The sequence below is a fragment of the Alexandromys fortis genome, unplaced genomic scaffold (genome assembly GCF_014885135.2).
Source record: "Alexandromys fortis isolate MF-2015 unplaced genomic scaffold, M_Fortis_MF-2015_v1.1 scaffold_69, whole genome shotgun sequence".
NCBI classification, from domain to species: Eukaryota; Metazoa; Chordata; class Mammalia; order Rodentia; family Cricetidae; genus Alexandromys; species Alexandromys fortis.
In genome coordinates, this window is record NW_026067951.1 from 2,401,517 (window position 1) to 2,420,885 (window position 19,369).

Consider the following 19,369-nt stretch of genomic DNA (forward strand, 5'->3'; position numbering starts at 1 on the left):
GAGAGAGAGAGAGAGAGAAAGAGAGAGAGAGGGAGAGAGAGAGAGGAGGTGGGCAAGGCCCACTTTTAAAAAGGGAATGCAGTGAATGTGCACAGGAGGTTCCTTTAGTGACTCCATCAGAGAATGTATCCTGTCAGGACCCCGTGGGCAGGCCAGTACAAATGCCTGAATACTAACATTGCTTGTGATGAAAAGCTATGGTGTCCAAGAACCAGTTCCTGACTTACACCTGGACCAGTTCTCTGTGGCTGCCGTAACAAATCACTACAAGCTTGAAAGGCTTAAACTACACATCGGTTTTCTCAGTTCTGGAGGCAGGAAGTCTGAGTTCGCGGTGTTGGCTGGTTCCTGGCGAGGTTTCTGTTGTGGTTTCCCTGTGGGTGCAACTTATTTGAAACTGGGTCCCCAGCTAATGCTACTGTTTTGAGGAGGGGGGTTTTAAGAGGTAGAACCTCTGTTGTATTCAGTGTTCTATTTCTGTGAAGAGACACAATGACCGGGGCAACCCTTATAAAGGAAAGCATTTAATTGGGACTGGCTTGCAGTTCAGAGGTTCTATTAGTCCATTATCATCACGGCAGGAAGCATGGTGGCGTGCAGGCAGACATGGAGCTGGGGAAGGAACTGAGAGTTCATCACCAGGATCCAAGGCAACAGGAAGAGAAAGACAGACACTGGGTCTGACTTGCGCTTTTGAAACTTCAAAGCCCACGCCCCAGTGACACACTTCCACAAACAAGACCATACCTACTCCAACAAAATCACACCTCCTAATAGTGCCACTCTCTGGTGACCAATGCCTGTGTGTTTGTGTCAACATTTCCTCTTCTTATGAGGGCACAGTCAAGTCCGGTTGGGGCTTAATTTACCTTAACACGTTCTTTGTTGTTGTTGTTGTTGTTATTATTATTGTTATTATCATCATTGTCATTGAGACAGGGTCTCTTTGTAAAACCCTGACTGGCCCAGACTTGCTATTACATCAAGATGGCCTCAAACTCTCAGAGATTCCCTCTGCTCTGTCTCCCAGTTGGTAGGAGGTGTGTGCCATAATGCATGCACTACAAACTCTTTAAAGTTCTACCTCTGAATGCAGTACTGGTCTAGGGACACGGTGTGAGTAATTGAAAAGACAGTCAGGACTTGGTATATCCTCGTGGAGCTTTGAAGCAGCCACGGGAGCCTCTGATCTTCCTGGAATTGTTAACTTCTGGGCTGTCATGCATATCAGCCCACTGGGAATAAATGTTGCCAACTAGGAAAAGGAGAATTAAGGCTCCCAACAACGTTTCATTTAAAAATGTTCGTGTTGGTTCCTTTTTTCATCACTGCATCTAAAATGTCAGAGGGAATAACTTCAAGGGAGAAATGATCTACTTTGGTTCTTCTGTTTCAGAAGAACGCTCTCATTATTAGATAACACGTCTCTCTAAAATCATACTGACCCAGGCCTCGGGAGAAGGCTCCATTGGTTAAGAACTTGCTGTGCAATTAAGACCTAACTTCAATTCCCTAGCACTCACACATAAAAAGAGAAACACAGGGGCTGGAGAGATGGCTCAGCGGTTAAGAGCATTGCCTGCTCTTCCAAAGGTCCTGAGTTCAATTCCCAGCAACCACATGGTGGCTCACAACCATCTGTAATGAGGCCCGCAGGAAGAATACTTTATACATAATAAACAAATGAATAAATATTTTTTAAAAAAGAGAGAAACACAGCCGGGTAGTGGCGGCACATGCCTGTAATCCCATGTAATCCCAGCATGATTTACTATGGAGAGTATACAATTCTTCCTTGGTAGGTGAGTGGATACACAAAAAAAAATGTCACCTATACACATATAAAAATATTATTCAACCTAAAATGGAAGGAAATGCTGACTCATGCTGCTACATGGATGAAGCTACAGGCTGCTGTGTTAAGTGAAATAAGCCAGGCCCAAGGACATAGGGTACGAGTCCATTTATATGAGGTCTTTGCAGCAAATTCATACTGCAGGATGATAGCCGAGTGTGGTGTCCAGGGTTATAGAAACAGAAATGGGAGCTGAGGATTAGTGGGTGCTGAACTTCTGTTTTAAAATAAGGAAAGTGTTCTGGAGACGAGTGGTGGGTGTGGACACATTGTAAAGTGAATGTGATCAGTACCATGGAGTTTTCCACTTACATATGGGTAAAATGGCCCATTTTGTGCTCTATGTATTTTGTCACATATTTGTGTTTTTAAATTTTTATCATAAAATTTAAATTATATGTTATTTACATAGTGTGTGTGTGTGTGTGTGATGGTATACATGTTGAAGTTAGAAGATGATTTTTCAGTAATCTGTTCTCTCCATCAAGTGCCTTCTAAGGATTAAACTCAGGTCTTTAGGCTTGGCAGCAGGAACTTTGACCTGCTGAGCCTCCTTGCATGTCCCTTACCACACACATACTTTTAGAAACACAGGCTTGGCGTGGTAGCACATGGCTGTAGTATAGGCTATTCAGAAGGAAAAAGCAGAAGAATGGTGAGTTCAAGGCCAACCTAAGCTACAAAGCAAGATCCTATTTCAAAATTAAAAAACAAAATAACTAAAAGAGGTTGGAGGGAAGAAAGATTGTAGGAGCCAAAGGGGTCAAAAATAACACAAGAAAACCCAAGGAAACTGACATGGGTTTACAGGGGCTCACAGAGACTGAACCAACAAACAGGGAGCCTGGATGGGACTGACCTAAGCCTTGTGCATACATGGTACAGTTGTGTAGTTAGTGATTAATGTTGTGGGTCACCACTGCCCAGCACCAGGAAGTGGAATAGAGCTAAATCCTGAGTTCAAGGAGATGAAAGGATTTGGAAGTGGTATAAAGGGAGTGGTAACCTCAGGGCAAGGTCCCCACAACTGTTCCAATTGGTGAAAAGGAACCAAGGGAAAGTTTAGAGCTGGGTATGGTGGTGCGTGCCATTAATTCCAGCACTCTGGGAGGTAGACCTGGGGGATCTCTGGGTCTGAAGCCAGCCTGATCTATAGAGCAAGTTCCAGAACAGCCTAGTTTAGGCAGTGAAGGTAACCATGGAAACAGAAAGGTGGTGAAGAGGTAATTGAACTACAGGGTCGTGTTCCAGCTCCAGCAAGCAGGAGAATGTAGCAGTTTTGGTCACGTGGTTCTGGCTTTAGACTCAAGGAACAAATAAGGAAAACCACTGAGGCCAGGCATATGTGCGTGTATATGGGTAGGGGTGTGTGCAGGAGGCAGTGTCACTGAATGGAGGCCTAGAGAGGCCATTCTGTGAAGTAATGAAGTAGAAGCCTGGATTACCTTGGAGACACCAAGATGTTAGAGATGCCGTGGGATACCTGCTGAGCCAGGCTGCTAACAGGGAGTGGAACCAGCCTAAGAGAAAGAAGTGTGTTGCGAAGTTGAAAGGAGTTGGAGATCTGAGGAGCCCTTTGACATCAGACATAGAGGTGCAAAGTTTGGAGTTTGCCCAACTGGTTTCAGTCTTGCTTTGGTCTAGTATTTCCTCACTATTCTTCCTTCCCTACACCTTGGAATGATAATATGTATTCTATGCCATTATGTTAGAAGTATGTGTTCTGGTTTTTTATTTTGATTTTACCGGTGATTACAGTTAAGAGATTGCATGAATCTCAGAAGAGACTTTGAACTTTAGACTTTTAAATAAGTTTGAAACTGTGATAACTACTGTTGGGACCTAATGGAGTCCTGATCTTCCCACTCACCCCCCCTGTTGGTGACCTTTCTTGCCCTTGTTGTTCTGGGTTTCTGAGAAACTTACAAGTTCTGTGCTCTCAGAGTTGTTTACCAACCCTGCTTCCTGAGTACGCATTGCCTTGGCCCTAACCGGATGATCTGGCAATGAGGTCTCCATCCTGTTGGCACACCTGTCTGGGTTAGGTATAAAACCCCCTTGATGATGTACAATAAAGGGGGCTTCTGATTCTGCAACATCCAGAGTGCGTGTTTCATTAATCCTGATGTCCCTCGCTTGGACTTGGCATCCAGGCTGCTCTGGCGTGGCAGACTATGGGGATTTTTAAAGTTGGACTGAATGCAGTTTGCATTATGATATCCTTACAAGTTTATGGAGGTCATGGAGTAGAATGTGGTGGTTTGAAAGAAAACGGCTCCCAAAGGGAGTGGCACTATTAGGAGGTTTGGTTTTGTTGGCGTAAGTATAGCCTTGTTAGGGGAAGTGTGTCACTATGGAGGCAGGCTTTTGTTGAAATAGGAGCGGCGGGGCTGCGTCCCCAGCACCCCGGCCGCCTGCTAGCTTATGCCCAAAATAACAACACACAAACTGTATTCATTTAAACACTGCTTGGCCCATTTCTATCTAGCCTCTTCTCGGCTAACTCTCGCACCTGGACTAGCCCATTTCTAGTAATGTGTGTAAGCACCCCAAGGTGCGCTTACCGGGAAGATTCTAGCCTCCGTCCATCTTGGGCCAGAGCTGCCTGGGAGAGTGGAGCCTGGCGTCTCTGCTCCAGAGAGCAGAGCTGTCAAGTCTCTCCGGGAGCAGAGCAGAGTCTGACCTCACTTCCTCTTTCTCCCAGCATCCTATTCTGTTTACTCCTCCCACCTATGTTTTAACCTATCAGGGCCAAGGAGTTTCTTTATTGCTTAACCAATGAAATCAACAGATTGATATATGACACTCCCATATCAGGCTCAAGCCATGCCCAGTGTCTCAGTTCACTTCCTGTTGTCTTTCAGCTCTAGCACCACGTCTGCCTGTGTGCTGCCATGCTTCCTGCCATGATTATAATGGACTAAACCTCCGAACTGTAAGCCAGCCCCAGTTAAATGTTTTCCTTTATGAGTATCGTCACAGTCATGGTGTTTCTTCACAACAGTAGAAACTCTAAGACAGGTCTCCCCTTTTTATCTTCTGTTGAGCAGCCCATTCAAAGGCTTTTTGGCAAATATCCTAAAAATGGAGGTCGTGCCAGGTATGATAGTTTAAGTCTGTAATGCCAGCATTTGGGAAGCAGAAACCAGAGGAGCACCAGGCTCAAGACTAGACTATGCCACATGACCAGATCCTATATCTAAAATTAAATTAAAATAAAAAAGGGGGCTGGAAAGATGGCTCAGGGGTTAAGAGCACTGCCTGCTCTTCCAGAGGTCCTGAGTTCAAGTCCCTGTAACTACACGGTAGCTCACAAGCATCTGTAACAGGATCTGATACCGTCTCTGGCATGCAGGATTTACATGCAGAGCCCTCATACACAAACTGTAAATAAATAAAATTTAAAAATAAAAAACAAAATTTTTACAAATCTGAAGCTGGGACTAGGAATATAGTGGGGAGAGCATTTACCTAGCATGCATAAAGTCCAGTGTTCTGAGCACTTGGGAGTCAGAAGCAGGAGCCACATTCTCAGCCACACCATGAATTGGAGGCCAGCCTGAGGTGCACGGGACCCTGATGAAGGACCATGCCTGGCCTCACGATGAAACTGTATAAATCTGTTTCACACCTATAACAACTCCATTTAAAAATTTGCTTGAACCCTTGAGAGGAATCAATCCCGTATTGCTGTAACAGACCCTTCAAAGCCACAAGCTCTCAAGTTCCAGGAATGTGTACAAAATCAAATTTTCAGCAGGACCACAGAGGGTTAACAGGAATGAGTGCAATTGAAAATGCATCAGGAGCCGGGTGGTGGTGGCACACTCCTTTGATCCCAGCACTGAAAAGGTAGAGGCAGGCAAATCTCTGAGTTCGAGGCCAGCCTTGACTGCAGAGAGAGTTCCAGGACAGCCAGGTCCAGAGAAACCCTGTCTTGAAAAAAAAGAAAAAAGGAATAAATGCATTAGGTAAATGTATGAAAATAGCATATTGATATATAGATATATATTACTGTGTATAATTAATATATGCTAATAAAATAGTTTTTAAAACTGCAAGACATAAAGTCATAATTTGTTTTCAAGAACACCTGGGCCACATACATAGTGTGGTAACCTGCTTGTTATTGGGACTGTTTACCTTGTTAAATTCTCATTCCTTGAAAGGGATGTGGAAAGCTCAGTCCCCTGAGTGGGAAGAAAAATAATGAAAGGTTTTTAAACAAGGATTTCATAAAGGGCAAAGCCAGCCTGAGGAAATGGTCCTAGACTGTTCAAATGTTGAGAGGCCAGAAACATGTTTGTACATTCCTGGCATGCCTCTGACCAGTCTCAGAGTCTTGGTGCCAACCATTTCAAAGATGTCCCCAGTCCCCCGAACAAGCTCCCTTTCACACCTCCTCTCACGGGAGACTCGCTTTGCACAGGCTCTCACTCACTCACCTAGTTAACACTCGAGCTGTTCACAGTGGCCCATTCATGCATATCCTTGTTTGTGGGTGCATACACCACACACCAGCTGCCTGTCTGCTTCCCTCTGCTTTGCCTGGCCACAGACCACCACCACCCCCCTTCTCCAGCTTCCACCCAACGTCTCCACATTAATCTCCACTAGCACTGTTGGGACCCCTGGGAGAAACAGAACTGAAGAAGGCCTGGCCTGTACTTGGGGAGCTGAGTCTTTTGGAGAAGGGCTTGGGGCAACCCCATAAAGTCTGCACACAGAAAGACAGGCTGTAGAAGTGAAGCGAAGCACAAAGAAAAGCGTGAACAAAGGGAAAGAAGAGAAGGAGGCACGGGGAAAGGAAGATGGGTTGAGGAAAGAGGCACCGAAAAGTAGGAGCTTTGGAAAACTTATCAAAACTGTTAAAGATTTTTCTAGAGAAGTTTGCTCACCAAAGCGTGTGGAGAAGGGGAATTCATGGGCATGGCCAATAAGCCAGAAAGCAGAGGACAGGATAGCCATGAGGTTGGAGAGCACACAGAGAAAGTTAACAAAATTTCTGTCATGTCATGCCAAGTAAAGAAAATACATCCAGCTGGGTGTGATGGCACAATCCCAGCACAAAGGAGGCAGGGGCATGAGTTGGAGGTCAACCTGGTCTGCATAGCAAGTTTTTAGACAGTCAGGGTTGCACAGTGAGACATTGTGGTGGTAGAAAAGCCAGGTTGTGGACTGAAGAGATGGCTCAGAAGAGAACTGGCTGTTGATAGAGATTTCTGTCTCCCCCCCCACAACCTGCCCCATCCCACAACCATTTAGTTCCAAAGAAACACACAGAGGTCTACATTAATTATAAACTGGTTGGCTTATTAGCTCAGGCTTCTTATTAACTCTTATATCTTACATTAACCCATAATTCTTGTCTGTTAGCCACGTGGCTTAGTATTTTTTATCAGTGACGCATTCTCTTTTTGCTTCCTCAGCATCTGGGTGATGATTGCAGACTGAGCCTTTCCTCTTCCCAGAATTCTCCTGTTCTGGTCTCCCTGCCTACGCTTCCTGCCTGGCTACTGGCCAATGAGCATTTTATCAAACCAAATACAAGTGGAAAATCTTTACAGGGTACAAGACCATTGTCCCATAGCAACTGGCTATACTTCTGTTCTTCCAGAGGTACTGCATTTGCTTCCCAGGAACCACATGGTGGCTCACAACCACCTATGAGATCTGGTGCCCTGTTCTGGTGTGCAGACAGAATACTGTATACATAATTAATAATCTTTTTTAAAAAAAGAAAAGAAGGGGGCTGGAGAGATGGCTCAGAGGTTAAGAGCATTGCCTGCTCTACCAAAGGTCCTGAGTTCAATTCCCAGCAACCACATGGTGGCTCACAACCATGTGTAATGAGGTCTGTTGCCCTCTTCTGGCCTGCAGTCATACACACAGACAGAATATTGTATTGTATGCATAATAAATAAATATTTAAAAAAAAGAAAAGAAAAAAAACCAGGTTGATTTTACTTTTTACTGGATTTCTAATCCATCCTGGTAAATTTATGTTATTTTCATTTTGCTATAATTAAAAATAGGGAAAAAAGAGATAACATAGTTCCTTTAAATTTCTGAATCTTTAAAAAATGATTTATTTATGTGCTTATTTGTTATTATTTATTCAGCATTTTACATGCATGTATTGACATGTACCATGTGTGTACAGTGCACATAGAGGCCAGAAGTGAGCAGGGGATCCTCTGGAACTGGAGCTGTAAGTGATTATGAGCTGCCACATAGGCAATGGGAACTGAACCCAGATCTTCTATAAGAACAGGGAGTGCTGACTCCCGTGCATCAAGGAAGTAAAACCCTCCAGGCATATCTGGGTATGTGTGTACGAAGAATCTGAACAGAAAGACCCTAGGGCCTTGGCACTTACAGTTTTATGCAGTAGACTTGCAGTAAGAATTTAAGGATTGAGAGGGAACTGTGTCTAATTTCTAACTGCTAAAAAAATCCTGTCCTTGTATGTTAAGAAATGGTAGTAGTGGCTTTAAATTCACTACTGTATTTGGAATTCACCACTAGTTTCACAACATAGCCATTTTACTTAAAGTGTTAATACCTATTGTAGGTGGACTTTCCTTTCCCACTACCAGTTCCCAAATAACTGACTTGGAGACTCAATTATAAATGCTCAGCCAATAGCTCAGGCTTATTACTAACTAGCTCTTACAACTTAAAGCAACCCATATTTCTTATCTAAGTTCTACCACGTGGGTCATGGCTTGTTACCTCATTTTGTACATGTCCTGCTTCCTCTGTGTCTAGCTGGTGACTCTTCTGACTCTGTTCTTCCCAGAATTCTCTTAGTCTGGCTCTCCTACTCAATCTCCCCTGCCCAGTTATTAACCAGACAGTTCTTTATTAATCAGTGAGAGTAATATATATTTACAGTATACAAAGATTGTTCCACAGTAACCTATGATATGGCTTAAGGTATTTATAATAATTTAAGCTCAAAACCGTGGATGTCAATCCATATTGTGGAATCAGAGAATGGGTTCCCAAAAGTTATCTTCTGACCTTCTCATACCGGAGTCATGGCATATACATGCCATCCACACACCTGTGTGTATTCACATGCCAAATAATAAATAAATAAATATAATAAAAATTTTTAAAAACCTTCATTTTAGAATCTGTTTTGTCTTGGCTTCATTTCTGTGTTCACTTGTGTATAGCAGGGAAGTGGCTGTCCAAGGTTCCAAGGAATCTGAATACTGCGAGTCATGGAATCTGATGAATTATCATATTTTGAAAACTTTTAAAAGCCCTAAAATTCTTGCCACTTGATCTCTTGAGCCAGACTGGAAAGAAAAAGGGCAGCGAGTGATGGGTAGGGCAGAGAAGCAGCCATTGCCAGGCCAGGCAGTGATAGGGATGCTTCCTGAGGCTCTGGGCTTGCTGGGGGAAGCTGGGGAGGAAAGAAGCAGAAAGCAATTGGGGGTACAACTGGGAAGTTACAGAGCACATTCTCTCTAAGTAAGATGCCCTTTGGCCTCTAACAGGAGAAAAGAATCAGAAGTCATCAGGGGTCAGGGTCATTATTTCCTTGTCTCCTTGTTTCTCTAGGTCCACTGTGACTTCACCAAACAGAGCCTCTACACAAGGCTGGCCTTCAAAGCCATGCCCAGGAGGAGAAGAGTGGATTCTGTGTTTCTTCCTTCCCGTGGCATGGCTCAGGCAGGTCCTGGCTTCCTTCTTGCTGGATCCAGCTGAAGCCCAGTTTTGGCTCAGAGCACAAGCTATGCATTCATGGATTCCTGGAAGGCTGGGAGCCAGTCAGTTAGACAGATGTTTCTTACCCAAGACCTGATTTGTGTGCTCCTTTGTGGCTCTGCCAACAGTAGTCCTTCGCTGTCTAGGCTCTGTAAATTCTATCATGAGATCAGAAAACAGCCTGTGTCCAAGGCAGGGATAGAGAGATGGAGGAAGAGGGAGAGAGAGGTGTTGTATAAGAGCAGCGGGGCTGCGTCCCACCACCCTGCTAGCTTTATACCCGAAATAATTACAAGGAAACTGTATTCTTTTAAACACTGCCTGGCCCATTAGTTTTAACCTCTTATTGGCTAGCTCTTACATATTGATCTAACCCATTTCTAATAATCTGTGTTGCCCATGAGGTGGCTTACCAGGAAAGATCTTAACCTGTGTCTGCCTCAGGTTGGAGAATCATGGCAACTGCCTGACTCAGCTTCTTTCTCCCAGCATTCTGTTCTGTTTACTCCACCCACCTAAGGGTTGGCCTATCAAATGGGCCTAGGTAGTTTCTTTATTAATTAACCAATGAAAGCAACAGATTAGAAAGAAATCACTCCCACATCAGAGAGGGGGGATGTTTCTAATAAATTCATGTTCTGCTCAAGTGGGTAGAGCCCAGTGCCCCCTGACTTGGTTCTTTATTTTGTTTCCAATTTTGCATTTTCATAGATAAAGATGTTCTCAACTTGCTTGCGCGTGAATCTTTGTAAAGAGGTGAGATGTTAATGGGACTGGGAGTAGAATTTCAGGATGGAGAGCAAGAAGATATAGGAATCATAGAGGACAAGTTCAGGAGATTTGGGAGCAATAAGGCAAGCGAGGGATTGTCCTGGGCATTGGACACACATTTACCATCTCAAATCGAGTCACTCTGTGGGCACACGCAGCTTTCTGGAAGGCTGAGCCAAGCATCACCCTTCAGGTACTGGACTATGTGAAGTGAGGCCCAGTGCAGCAATAAAGATGCGTAACTATTTTGCTAGTGTTGTCTACTGAAACCTCAGCAAACCTAGAGTTCCATGTTTTAAAGCTGTTATAACTAATTCATGAAGTTTGCAGTTCTGCGAATTGAACCTAGAGTCTCTCACGTACCAGGAAAACTCCCTGCCACTGGGCTATACTCCCAGGCCAAAGGCTTCATGTTTTGCTTGACAAACATCACCTCAGAGAACAATGGACCAAGTGAGGAAATCCTGTAGGTATCATCAGAATGGTCCCCGCATCTCAGTGAGCATCACCAGACATTAGAGTATACTCCAGACATTAGGGGCCATCCTTGTCTGACATTGGAATGTAATGATCTGTGAGAATTCCATATGTTTCACCCATGGTTACCAAAGTCCTACCCTCCTTTGAGCAAAGGCAAAGAACTCATTCAAACATGCCACTGGTCTCCCCCACCCTGACTCAGGCTGAGTATTCTTCATAGAACCTCCTCGGGCATGGCTGTTGGAAAGGACACTTCAAATCTGTCCCTGCCAGGGCCCCCACCAACTACAAGCTCTACTTCTGAGCAGGTTTTGCCAGGCGCCAAAAACATCTCCAGTGCTCTGGCCAGGAGCAGCCAATGGAAACCACAGCCAGGACCCCTCCCACTCTCCCCCAGTGGCACCCCAGCTTCCTGCCTCCTGTCTCTCTTTCCTGACTGTCTGCCGGACTCAGAAGTGAGGATTCACCGGGCAGCAGCTTCAGCAGTACTGGAGGTTCCAAGACACCGCATCTCATCTGTGCTGTGGTCTCTGGAGGTGCACTACAAAGATGTCCTGGAGACAAGTCCTCCTCCTGTCGTCTCTCTTGGCCATGGTGCTCCTCTGTAGTAAGTATGGGAGGGCTGAAGAGTGGGCTGTGTCAGCTACATCGTAAGACCTTCTCTGTATAGGTCAGCTTGCTCAGCTTGCTGTATGGGGTGGTACGGGGTGGTATGGGGTGGTATGGGGAGGAAGAGGTATTAAGGTACCTATTCTTGGTGTGTGTGTGTGTGTGTGTGTGTGTGTGTGTGTGTGTACAAGATAATATAACACTGAGAAAAATAGCAAAGATAACAAATAGGAAACAAGCCAGCTCACACGGTAGATTCCATAAAGATTGGCTATGGGGTTGGTATATTGAGGGGCAGAGGGTCCCAATGTAGTCTAACAAATCACTGCACCCAGAATCATTGAAGCCCCACCGGGGCCTCTGATGCTGCAGCCTTTCCCTGTACCCCACAGTGTTCCAAGAGGGGACCAGTGCCTCTGTGGGCAGCAGCCAGGCAGCCGGAGAAGAGGCGCAGGAGGGTGAGTCTATGGGCTATCCTTACACGCGGGACAGGTGGATCTTGCTCCCCCCATCCCACGCTGGTTGTGAAGAGCGCTTTTCTGGTTTCAGGTATGAAACAGAAGATTTTCATGCCAGAGTCTGACGCCTCGAATTTCCTCAAGAGGCGTGGCAAGCGGTCTCCCAAGTCCCAAGATGAGGTCAATGGTAAGGATGCAAATGGTCTCCCTTCCATAACGAATACCAAAGCTCTTGGATGTTAGGTTGACTAGGCCTCTAAACGACCAACAGTGTCATATTTGGGGTCAGTGAGATAGCCCAATGGGTGAAGGGGCCCAGAATTCAATCCCTGGAACCCACACAGTAGGAGACAACTGACTCCTACAAGTTGGCCTCTGACCTCCGTGTGCACACCGTGTCACGTGTCCCTAACAAGTGAAATAAAAGTATAGGAACTGGTTGTCGGTCACAGGTTGGATCAATGTGGCACCAAGGTAAGGAACAATAAAAACGATGCCACCTCAAGAGCACCAAGATGTATTCAGAAGGTGATAAAAACTCAGGGTACCGGTATTAGGGACCCACGTGCTAAGAAGAGTGGGCTTGGTGACAGTTCTGCTGCAGAGTGGCCCCAGCCATTCCCTCCCTCTGATTCCAGATTCCTTATCTATAGACCCAGGAAAGATGCCTCAAATTTAGGGCAATGTAGCAAGAGAGGGGGCTGGTGTGTGTTTGTTTGTTTTCCTGCAGTTTAATTGTCTGTGAATTGCAGAGTCTCCAAGACTCTGAAGTCTGGTTCTTGACCTTCCAACCCAGCAGGGATTGAACTTTCTTACCCCTGAATTGATTCTTCCAAACCTCTGAGTTCAGACCATCCTGGCTGAGTCTGTGGCTTGATTCTTTCCTTGTGCCTGTGGATGAATGAACTCTTTGTGTCCCTTACCACGGTCTGCAAGGTGACTTCTCGCTCAGTAAAAACAGCAGGATTATTTTCAAACGATGGGGAAAGAATGGAGATGGAAGTGCTTGCAAATCCTTCTTTTTTTTTTTTTTAAGATTGGAGAAGTCTAACCAACCACAGTAGGCATATTGCCAGACCTCACACAGGTTGAAATTTGAAGTAGGCCAATGTCAAGCAACACTGAAAGTCTGTGCTAGAGGTTCAGACCTTGATTGCAGCCATAGAAGCAACCTCTGGCAGACACTGGGGAAGGAAACAGGTGTGGACAGGCAATTATCTTATGCCCTGTGAAACTGAGACAGAATATTGGGGTGCGTGATTAAGCCTGAGCTCTCTCACCTTGGAAGGCAGCTCAGGCAGGCAGGTAGGTAGTAGAGGAGGCCCAGCATATCCAAGTGAATACCCAGGACTTCACAGAAGGGGATCGGCAGTCACTGGGACAACTTCTGTGGACAGGTGGAGAAGCATCACCTTGGAATTAATCTGAACTTGGAACTGCTTTAGAAAAAGAATTGTGTGTGTGTGTGTGTGTGTGTGTGTGTGTGTGTACATACATGTGGGGACCAGAAGACAATTTCAGGAGTTATCTCTAAGCTGCTGTGCACTGTTTTAAGGCAGGGTCTCTCAGTGGCCTGGAACTTGCCAGATAGTCTAATCTGGTTGACCAGCAAGCCCCTTGGATGTTTCCCCCATCCAAGCTCTGGGATTACATGTACATGGCACCATGCCCAGTTACTTTTTGAAAATGCATACAATGCGTATGCTCCATCCCATGAAACATTGTTTAGGCTGAGTATGACATCATCCTTTGTTGCTGTTAATGTCAGATGGCCAATTGTTGGATGGTTTCTTTTACGAAGATGCTTCTTTAGAAACACCTTCCAGAACATCACAGCTCTCAGACTTTTATTATAGATGCCATCATGCTTGGTACAAAGTTAGTTGGGAATTGCTTTGTGTGTGTGTGTTTTGTGTGCAGCAGGGGCTCATCTGCTATGGTGCACAAGCGGAGGTCAGAGGGCAGCTAGTGGGGCTGGTTCTCTCCTACCATATGGGTCCTAGGGGCTGAATCACGTTGTCAGACTTGGTGACAGGCACTTTCAGCCACTGAGGCGTCTGGCCAGCCCCTCTTACCTACCCTTTCCATCTCAATACCAATCTCACAGGGGCGCAGAACAGACTAGAAGGTATTCGTCAATGTGAGATTAACTCTCACAGATCTTTATTTTTACTTTATATGTATGGGTGTTTTGCCTGCATGTATGTAATATGTGTATCGCATGCATGTCTGGTGCCCGTGGAGGCCAGAATAAGGACACTGGATTTCCTGGAATTGGAGTTACCGATGGTTGGGAGCTGTTTCGTGGGTGCTTAGAATCCAACCTGGGTCCCCTGGAAGAGCAGCCAGTGCTCTTAACTGCTGAGCCATCTCTCCAGCCCCCAAATGAATTTTCAGTCCGATTAATCTTTGGAGAGTTCATTGTCCATCACGGGAGTTAAAGTTTCTAAGTGGTCTGGTACTTGGGTCGCATGACTCACTTTGGGACCAGAGCCAAGGCACTTGCCCCGTTTGGGCCTCCATCTTCCCCTCCGCAAAATGGGGCGGCTGGATAGAGTCCCCCAGGCCCTTCACCGCGTAAAGTCCAGCTGAGGCATAAACCATTTCAGCAAAGCCCTTGGTCGCCCCTCTTCCCATCAGATCCAGTCTCTCAGGCACACTGGGGTGTCCCTCATACACGTGCCACCCCCTTGCTCCTTTCTCAAGAACAACTCTGTCTTCACAGTGGAAAACAGACAGAGGCTGCGGGATGACGAGCTGCGGAGAGAGTACTATGAGGAACAAAGGAACGAGTTTGAGAACTTCGTGGAGGAACAAAGAGACGGTAAGAGCTCTCCAGCAGCTTTGCTGCGGGAGGAGAGCATGGTGAGCAAGGCTAGGCTTGCCCCCATGTTCCCCTGATGTCTCCACCTTCTGAGGCTGGGGTCACTGTGTCCACCCAGTGTTCTACATGGATTTTGACCCTCTCGTCTTCACACTTGTATGTGACAAGATCATGATCTGCTAAGAGATCTCTCCAGCCTATAACTACACTCTGGTCAAAAGAACTGGCCACACAAAAGCACTGGTTCTTTTTTAATATTTATTTATTTATTTATTTATTTATTTATTTATTTATTTACCATGCCTCATACCTGACTTCTAATAGCTATAGTCCATCTTGGCTTCTCAATTACCCAATAGCAACATGGATCCTTAAGGTTCCCCACCCCCAAGGGTGTCTGTGCCTCTTTTTACTCATCTGTTGGAGGTACCCTTTTTACTAAGCCTTTGCTCTCATTGATAGAGTAGAAAAAATGCAGAGAGTTTGGGGCTCTTATGAGGCAATGGGAATCTTCTTCCTACAATTGGGACTCCGATCAGGACATGTTCACACCAGGCCTCATAGGAGGAGGTGTCGGTGGGGGCGAGGAGTTCAGGAAGGTTCTGTCTGCACTGCAGCTGACTAATGGTCTCGTGTCACCCACAGCAGATATCCATAGAGACTCTTAATGGAGAGAAAGGACGGAAAGAAGGAAGAAAGATGGAAGAAGGGGGAGAGGGGAGGCCGGGTGGTGGTGCACGTCTTTAATCCCAGCATTCCGGAGGCAGAGGCAGGTGGAGCTCTGTGAGTTCAAGGCTATCCTGGTCTACAGAGCAAGAGCCAGAACAGGCTACAAAGCTACACAGAGAAATTCTGCCTCAAAAAAACAAAACAAGGGCTGGAGAGATGGCTCAGTGGTTAAGAGCACAGACTACTCTTCCAGAGGTCCCGAGTTCAATTCCCAGCAACCACATGGTGGCTCACAACCATCTGTAATGAGATCTGGCGCTCTCTTCTGGCGTGCGGGCATACATGGAGGCAGAATGTTGTATACATAATAAATAAATACATCTTTAAAAAAAACAAAACTAACAAAAGTGGAAGGGGAGCCTGGAGAGATGGAGAAGAATGAAAATATAAATATTTCTCTTTGAGTCTTTTCCAATTTCAAGCCTCGTGTGTCCCCACACAGTCTCTTGGAACCTCCTGGTGCACGAGCTTGGGTACAAAGCTTTCGTTCGGGTCTTGTTGGCTTCCGTTCCCCTGGCTTATAGGCTCTGATGGGTGAGGAGGTCCTTCCTCTAAGGGCACAGAGAAAAGACTACTGCTAGAGACTAAGGGCTGAAACTGTGCCCAGTGCCCGGCAGTCGGCACCCAGCTAAGCCCTGCAAGCAGGTGTTGGGCTCAAATCCTAGGAAATCAAACTTTCTTGGGAACACAGTGTAAGGAACTCAGATTGTTACCTCAGGAGCAAATGCCTCAGTTAGAGATTTATGGACCTTGGCGAGCAGCTGAGGAGAGCTGGCTTGTTTTTACAACCTGAGGATTTGTAATCCAAGTTTGCTTCAGTGTGACTTACTCCCACTGTTCCTAATAACACTCGACACAGTGCCATATTAAATGCTTCAGGCCTTTTCCAGGCCTGGTGGTGCTGGCATGGAATCCCAGCACTTACTTGGTGGATTGAAGCCGGGGAATCTCAGCCTTGAAGCCAGCCTGGGCTACATAGTGAAACTGTCTCAAACAAACAAAACCAAAAAAGAACACCCCCCCCCCCAAAAAAAAACAACAAATGAAGCAAAATGTTTCATTTTCAAATTTCTAGCATATGGATGGACAAAACCTCACGGTTTTCTCTTTCATGATGAGTTGTAATATGGGTTCAGAGGATACCGAAACTGTGGTCCTTGAGCCCCACCCACACAGTGAGGCAGAGGCTGCTTGGGGACTGCCACTCCAGCGCTGTTGGCATCGAGCATTTGTAGGACAGACAATGTCTGCACTATATTCATTTCACAGTCTGAAAGAGTGAGCTTAGGGAAGGTCCACAGCCACGCACGGCAAGGTGCAGGAGACGCCCTAGGATGCGTGCGCAGTTCCTCTCCATTGTGAGAAATCACACTCATGGAGGCCTTGGGGGATCTTCCACCGGTACACAGGGTTGAAGGAATGGTCAGTGAGAAAGAGAGCGACCTGAAGGGTCTCTCCAGAGCTTAATACAGGAAGGGGAAAGAGGGCCAGCCTAGCTCACCATAGAATCAATTTTTGAAAAAAGTCAAACTCATTTACCACCCCACCCCACCCAGTCACAGTGGTCCAGCTGCCTGAACTTGTTACCTTGCAGACAGCTGCAGCCTTTTTCCTGAAAAATACTTTTATTTATATGATTATTAAGGACTTTTGGCAGTGAATAATAACAATTATTGAAAGCTATAAACTAGATGTAACAATTTTCAGTAAGATGCCCTTTTAAAATTATTAAGTATTTTCATTTATTTTATAGCCTGACTGTAGTTTCTCCTCCCTCCTCTTCTTCCATCCCCACCCCATCCCCCAGTCCATTCCTCCTCCTGTTTCTGTTCAGAAAGGGGTAGGCCTCCCATGGGTGTCAACAAAGCATGGCATATCAAGTTGAGGTAGGACTGAGCTCCTCTCCTTGTATGAAGGCTGGGCAAGGCAGCCCAGTACAAGAAGTAGGTTCCCGAAAGTCAGCTAAGCCAAAGTCTGAGCTCTGCCAGTGACCTGCTTCCTAAGAGGGACACCTTAACCCTCTTATTATGTCACAATCATAGCTCGGAGAGGAGTTGCTCCACTGAGAAATGTCTGGAAGGCTAACACCTCCACCAGGGCTGGGCTCTGTGTGTACCTGGTTGTTCCAAATACAGAAGGGGATTTCAGGGTGAAGGGGAGCACGCAGAAATGAGACCTTGATTTTGACAACAAAATGTTATTGTCGAAGCTTAGAAAACATAGAACACGCCAGGTATGGTGGCATGTACCTGTAATTCCAGCACTTAGGAAGTTGATGCAGCAGGATCATGAGTTCCAGGTCAGCCTCAAATGCAAAACAAAAGTGTATAGGGAAGATACCATGAGACACCATTCCACGCTGCCAATGATTTCCATGTTTGTCTTTAAATTACTGTTAGTGTGTGTTTGTGAATATAGAGGTGAGAACAACTTGTGGGAGTTGATTCTTTTTCACGTGGGTTTGAGGTGCAGAACTCAGGTTGTTAGGTTTAATGCCAAGCACTACCCCCAGACAACCCATCTCACTGGCCCTCGTACATGAGTTTTTCAAGGTGTGGCTTGTATCCCCATGTGGCCATGACATTACTTGCTAGTTTGATGTCTAGTTGTCTGTTTCAGCCTTTCCCCTCGTTGCTGGGTAGACTAGGTAAGACAGCTTGGATACCTTTGTCTCAGTTCTGCTGGCAACCAGCCATGAACTTTATCCCCGTGCTTGATCCAAAACCTGTGTACACACGGTCACCAGCCCCTGTCAGCTCTGATCTTGGAGCTGATGCACAGGAATCTTGGCTCAATGTCCCTTTAGTAGGTGCTGTGGGCTGATTGACAACTAAAGCAGGATTGGGTGTCCTCTCTATGCACAGTGACCTTTGTCTTTCCTCTTCAGAGCAGGAAGAGAGGACCAGGGAGGCAGTGGAGCAGTGGCGGCAGTGGCATTATGACGGCCTGTACCCTCCCTACCTCTACAACCGCCATCACATCTGACCTCAATCTGAAGCAACTGAGGAAGACAGGCATGACACCCGCCACCCATCTCCCCGACCCACCTCCCGCCCACCTGCCTCTCTCCTACAGACAGGCCCACAAGGTGAAGCTCAGGGGCTGCCCAGGCCAACAGCTCTGGGAACACACACCCTTTATTCTGATGTCTTACAATACCTGGCTTTTGTTTCTTTGTGGATTTTTTTTTTTTTGAGGTGAACAACCACCTACGTTTCTCCCATTATCAAATCTACATGCTGTCCCCTTGTTTAGCCACTGGAAACAGGATGAGAATGCCCATCTGATAGGACTGTTAAAAGGATTGCAGCAAAAGGTTTGCTTATGGCCTATTAATAAAGTTGCTGACTTAACCTTGTGTAGCATCGTAACAAAACTCCAAGGAAGCCGTGTGTCCGAGTGTCATGCTAAGTGCACGCTCTAGACTGAGCTACACCCCTTCCCCTATCCCCCCCCCCCAAACTTTATATGCTGAAGCCCTGTGCACAGGCAGAATGGAGGACCCGCCCTCCTTCCAGGGCCTGGTACTTGCCTTTCAAAACTAGGAGAATCCAGCTTGGAGTACAAGGCCCATCACGGTTCACAGTGGGTGACAAACTTCTGTAGCGCCACAGATACACAGCCATCTCTCTTCCCCCATTTCTCTTTCCTATGGGAATTTGTGGGGGCCTCTTTACCAGAAGCCTCAGTACAGTGGTCATGGTTCAGGTAGGTTCAGTTTCCACACGAGGAAGTAAGTCTCTGTCGGGTAGCAGGTACTCAGAGAATTTTCAGTGCGTCTGAGTTTTCCCTCCATAACTGTTTTGTATCAAAGCTAATGGTGCTCTTGGGGGGTGTGGCTAGTGTTGGTGTCCCTAATTCCTTACTCAGAAAAGGGGTGAAATGCGGGCCCTAATTTCTGTATTGTCAACCTGGAGATAG

At 46.0% G+C, this 19,369-nt stretch overlaps 1 protein-coding gene across 5 annotated transcripts; it reads left to right on the plus strand.

The window, feature by feature from the left end:
• Positions 1-11,377: 11,377 nt before the first annotated feature.
• On the plus strand, positions 11,378-18,509 carry Ucma (upper zone of growth plate and cartilage matrix associated). 5 transcript variants are annotated; one of them, XM_050150574.1, is made up of 5 exons: positions 11,378-11,435; positions 11,830-11,895; positions 11,987-12,082; positions 14,621-14,719; positions 18,336-18,509. In XM_050150574.1, the coding sequence occupies exons 1-5, from the start codon at positions 11,378-11,380 to the stop codon at positions 18,431-18,433; spliced, it is 417 nt and encodes a 138-aa protein (XP_050006531.1). In that variant the 3' UTR covers positions 18,434-18,509. The 5 variants fall into 5 exon arrangements, with proteins under 5 accessions (XP_050006531.1, XP_050006534.1, XP_050006533.1 ...); XM_050150577.1 differs by lacking the exon at positions 14,621-14,719; XM_050150576.1 differs by lacking the exon at positions 11,987-12,082.
• The last annotated feature ends 860 nt before the right edge of the window (positions 18,510-19,369 follow it).

Excerpts from the sequence above, each read along its gene's own strand:
- Ucma (XM_050150574.1), top strand. The coding sequence starts at position 11,378 with ATGTCCTGGAGACAAGTCCTCCTCCTGTCGTCTCTCTTGGCCATGGTG. Across the intron at positions 11,896-11,986 it reads CGGAGAAGAGGCGCAGGAGG|GTATGAAACAGAAGATTTTC; the intron begins GTGAGTCTATGG and ends TTCTGGTTTCAG. Across the intron at positions 12,083-14,620 it reads GTCCCAAGATGAGGTCAATG|TGGAAAACAGACAGAGGCTG; the intron begins GTAAGGATGCAA and ends CTGTCTTCACAG.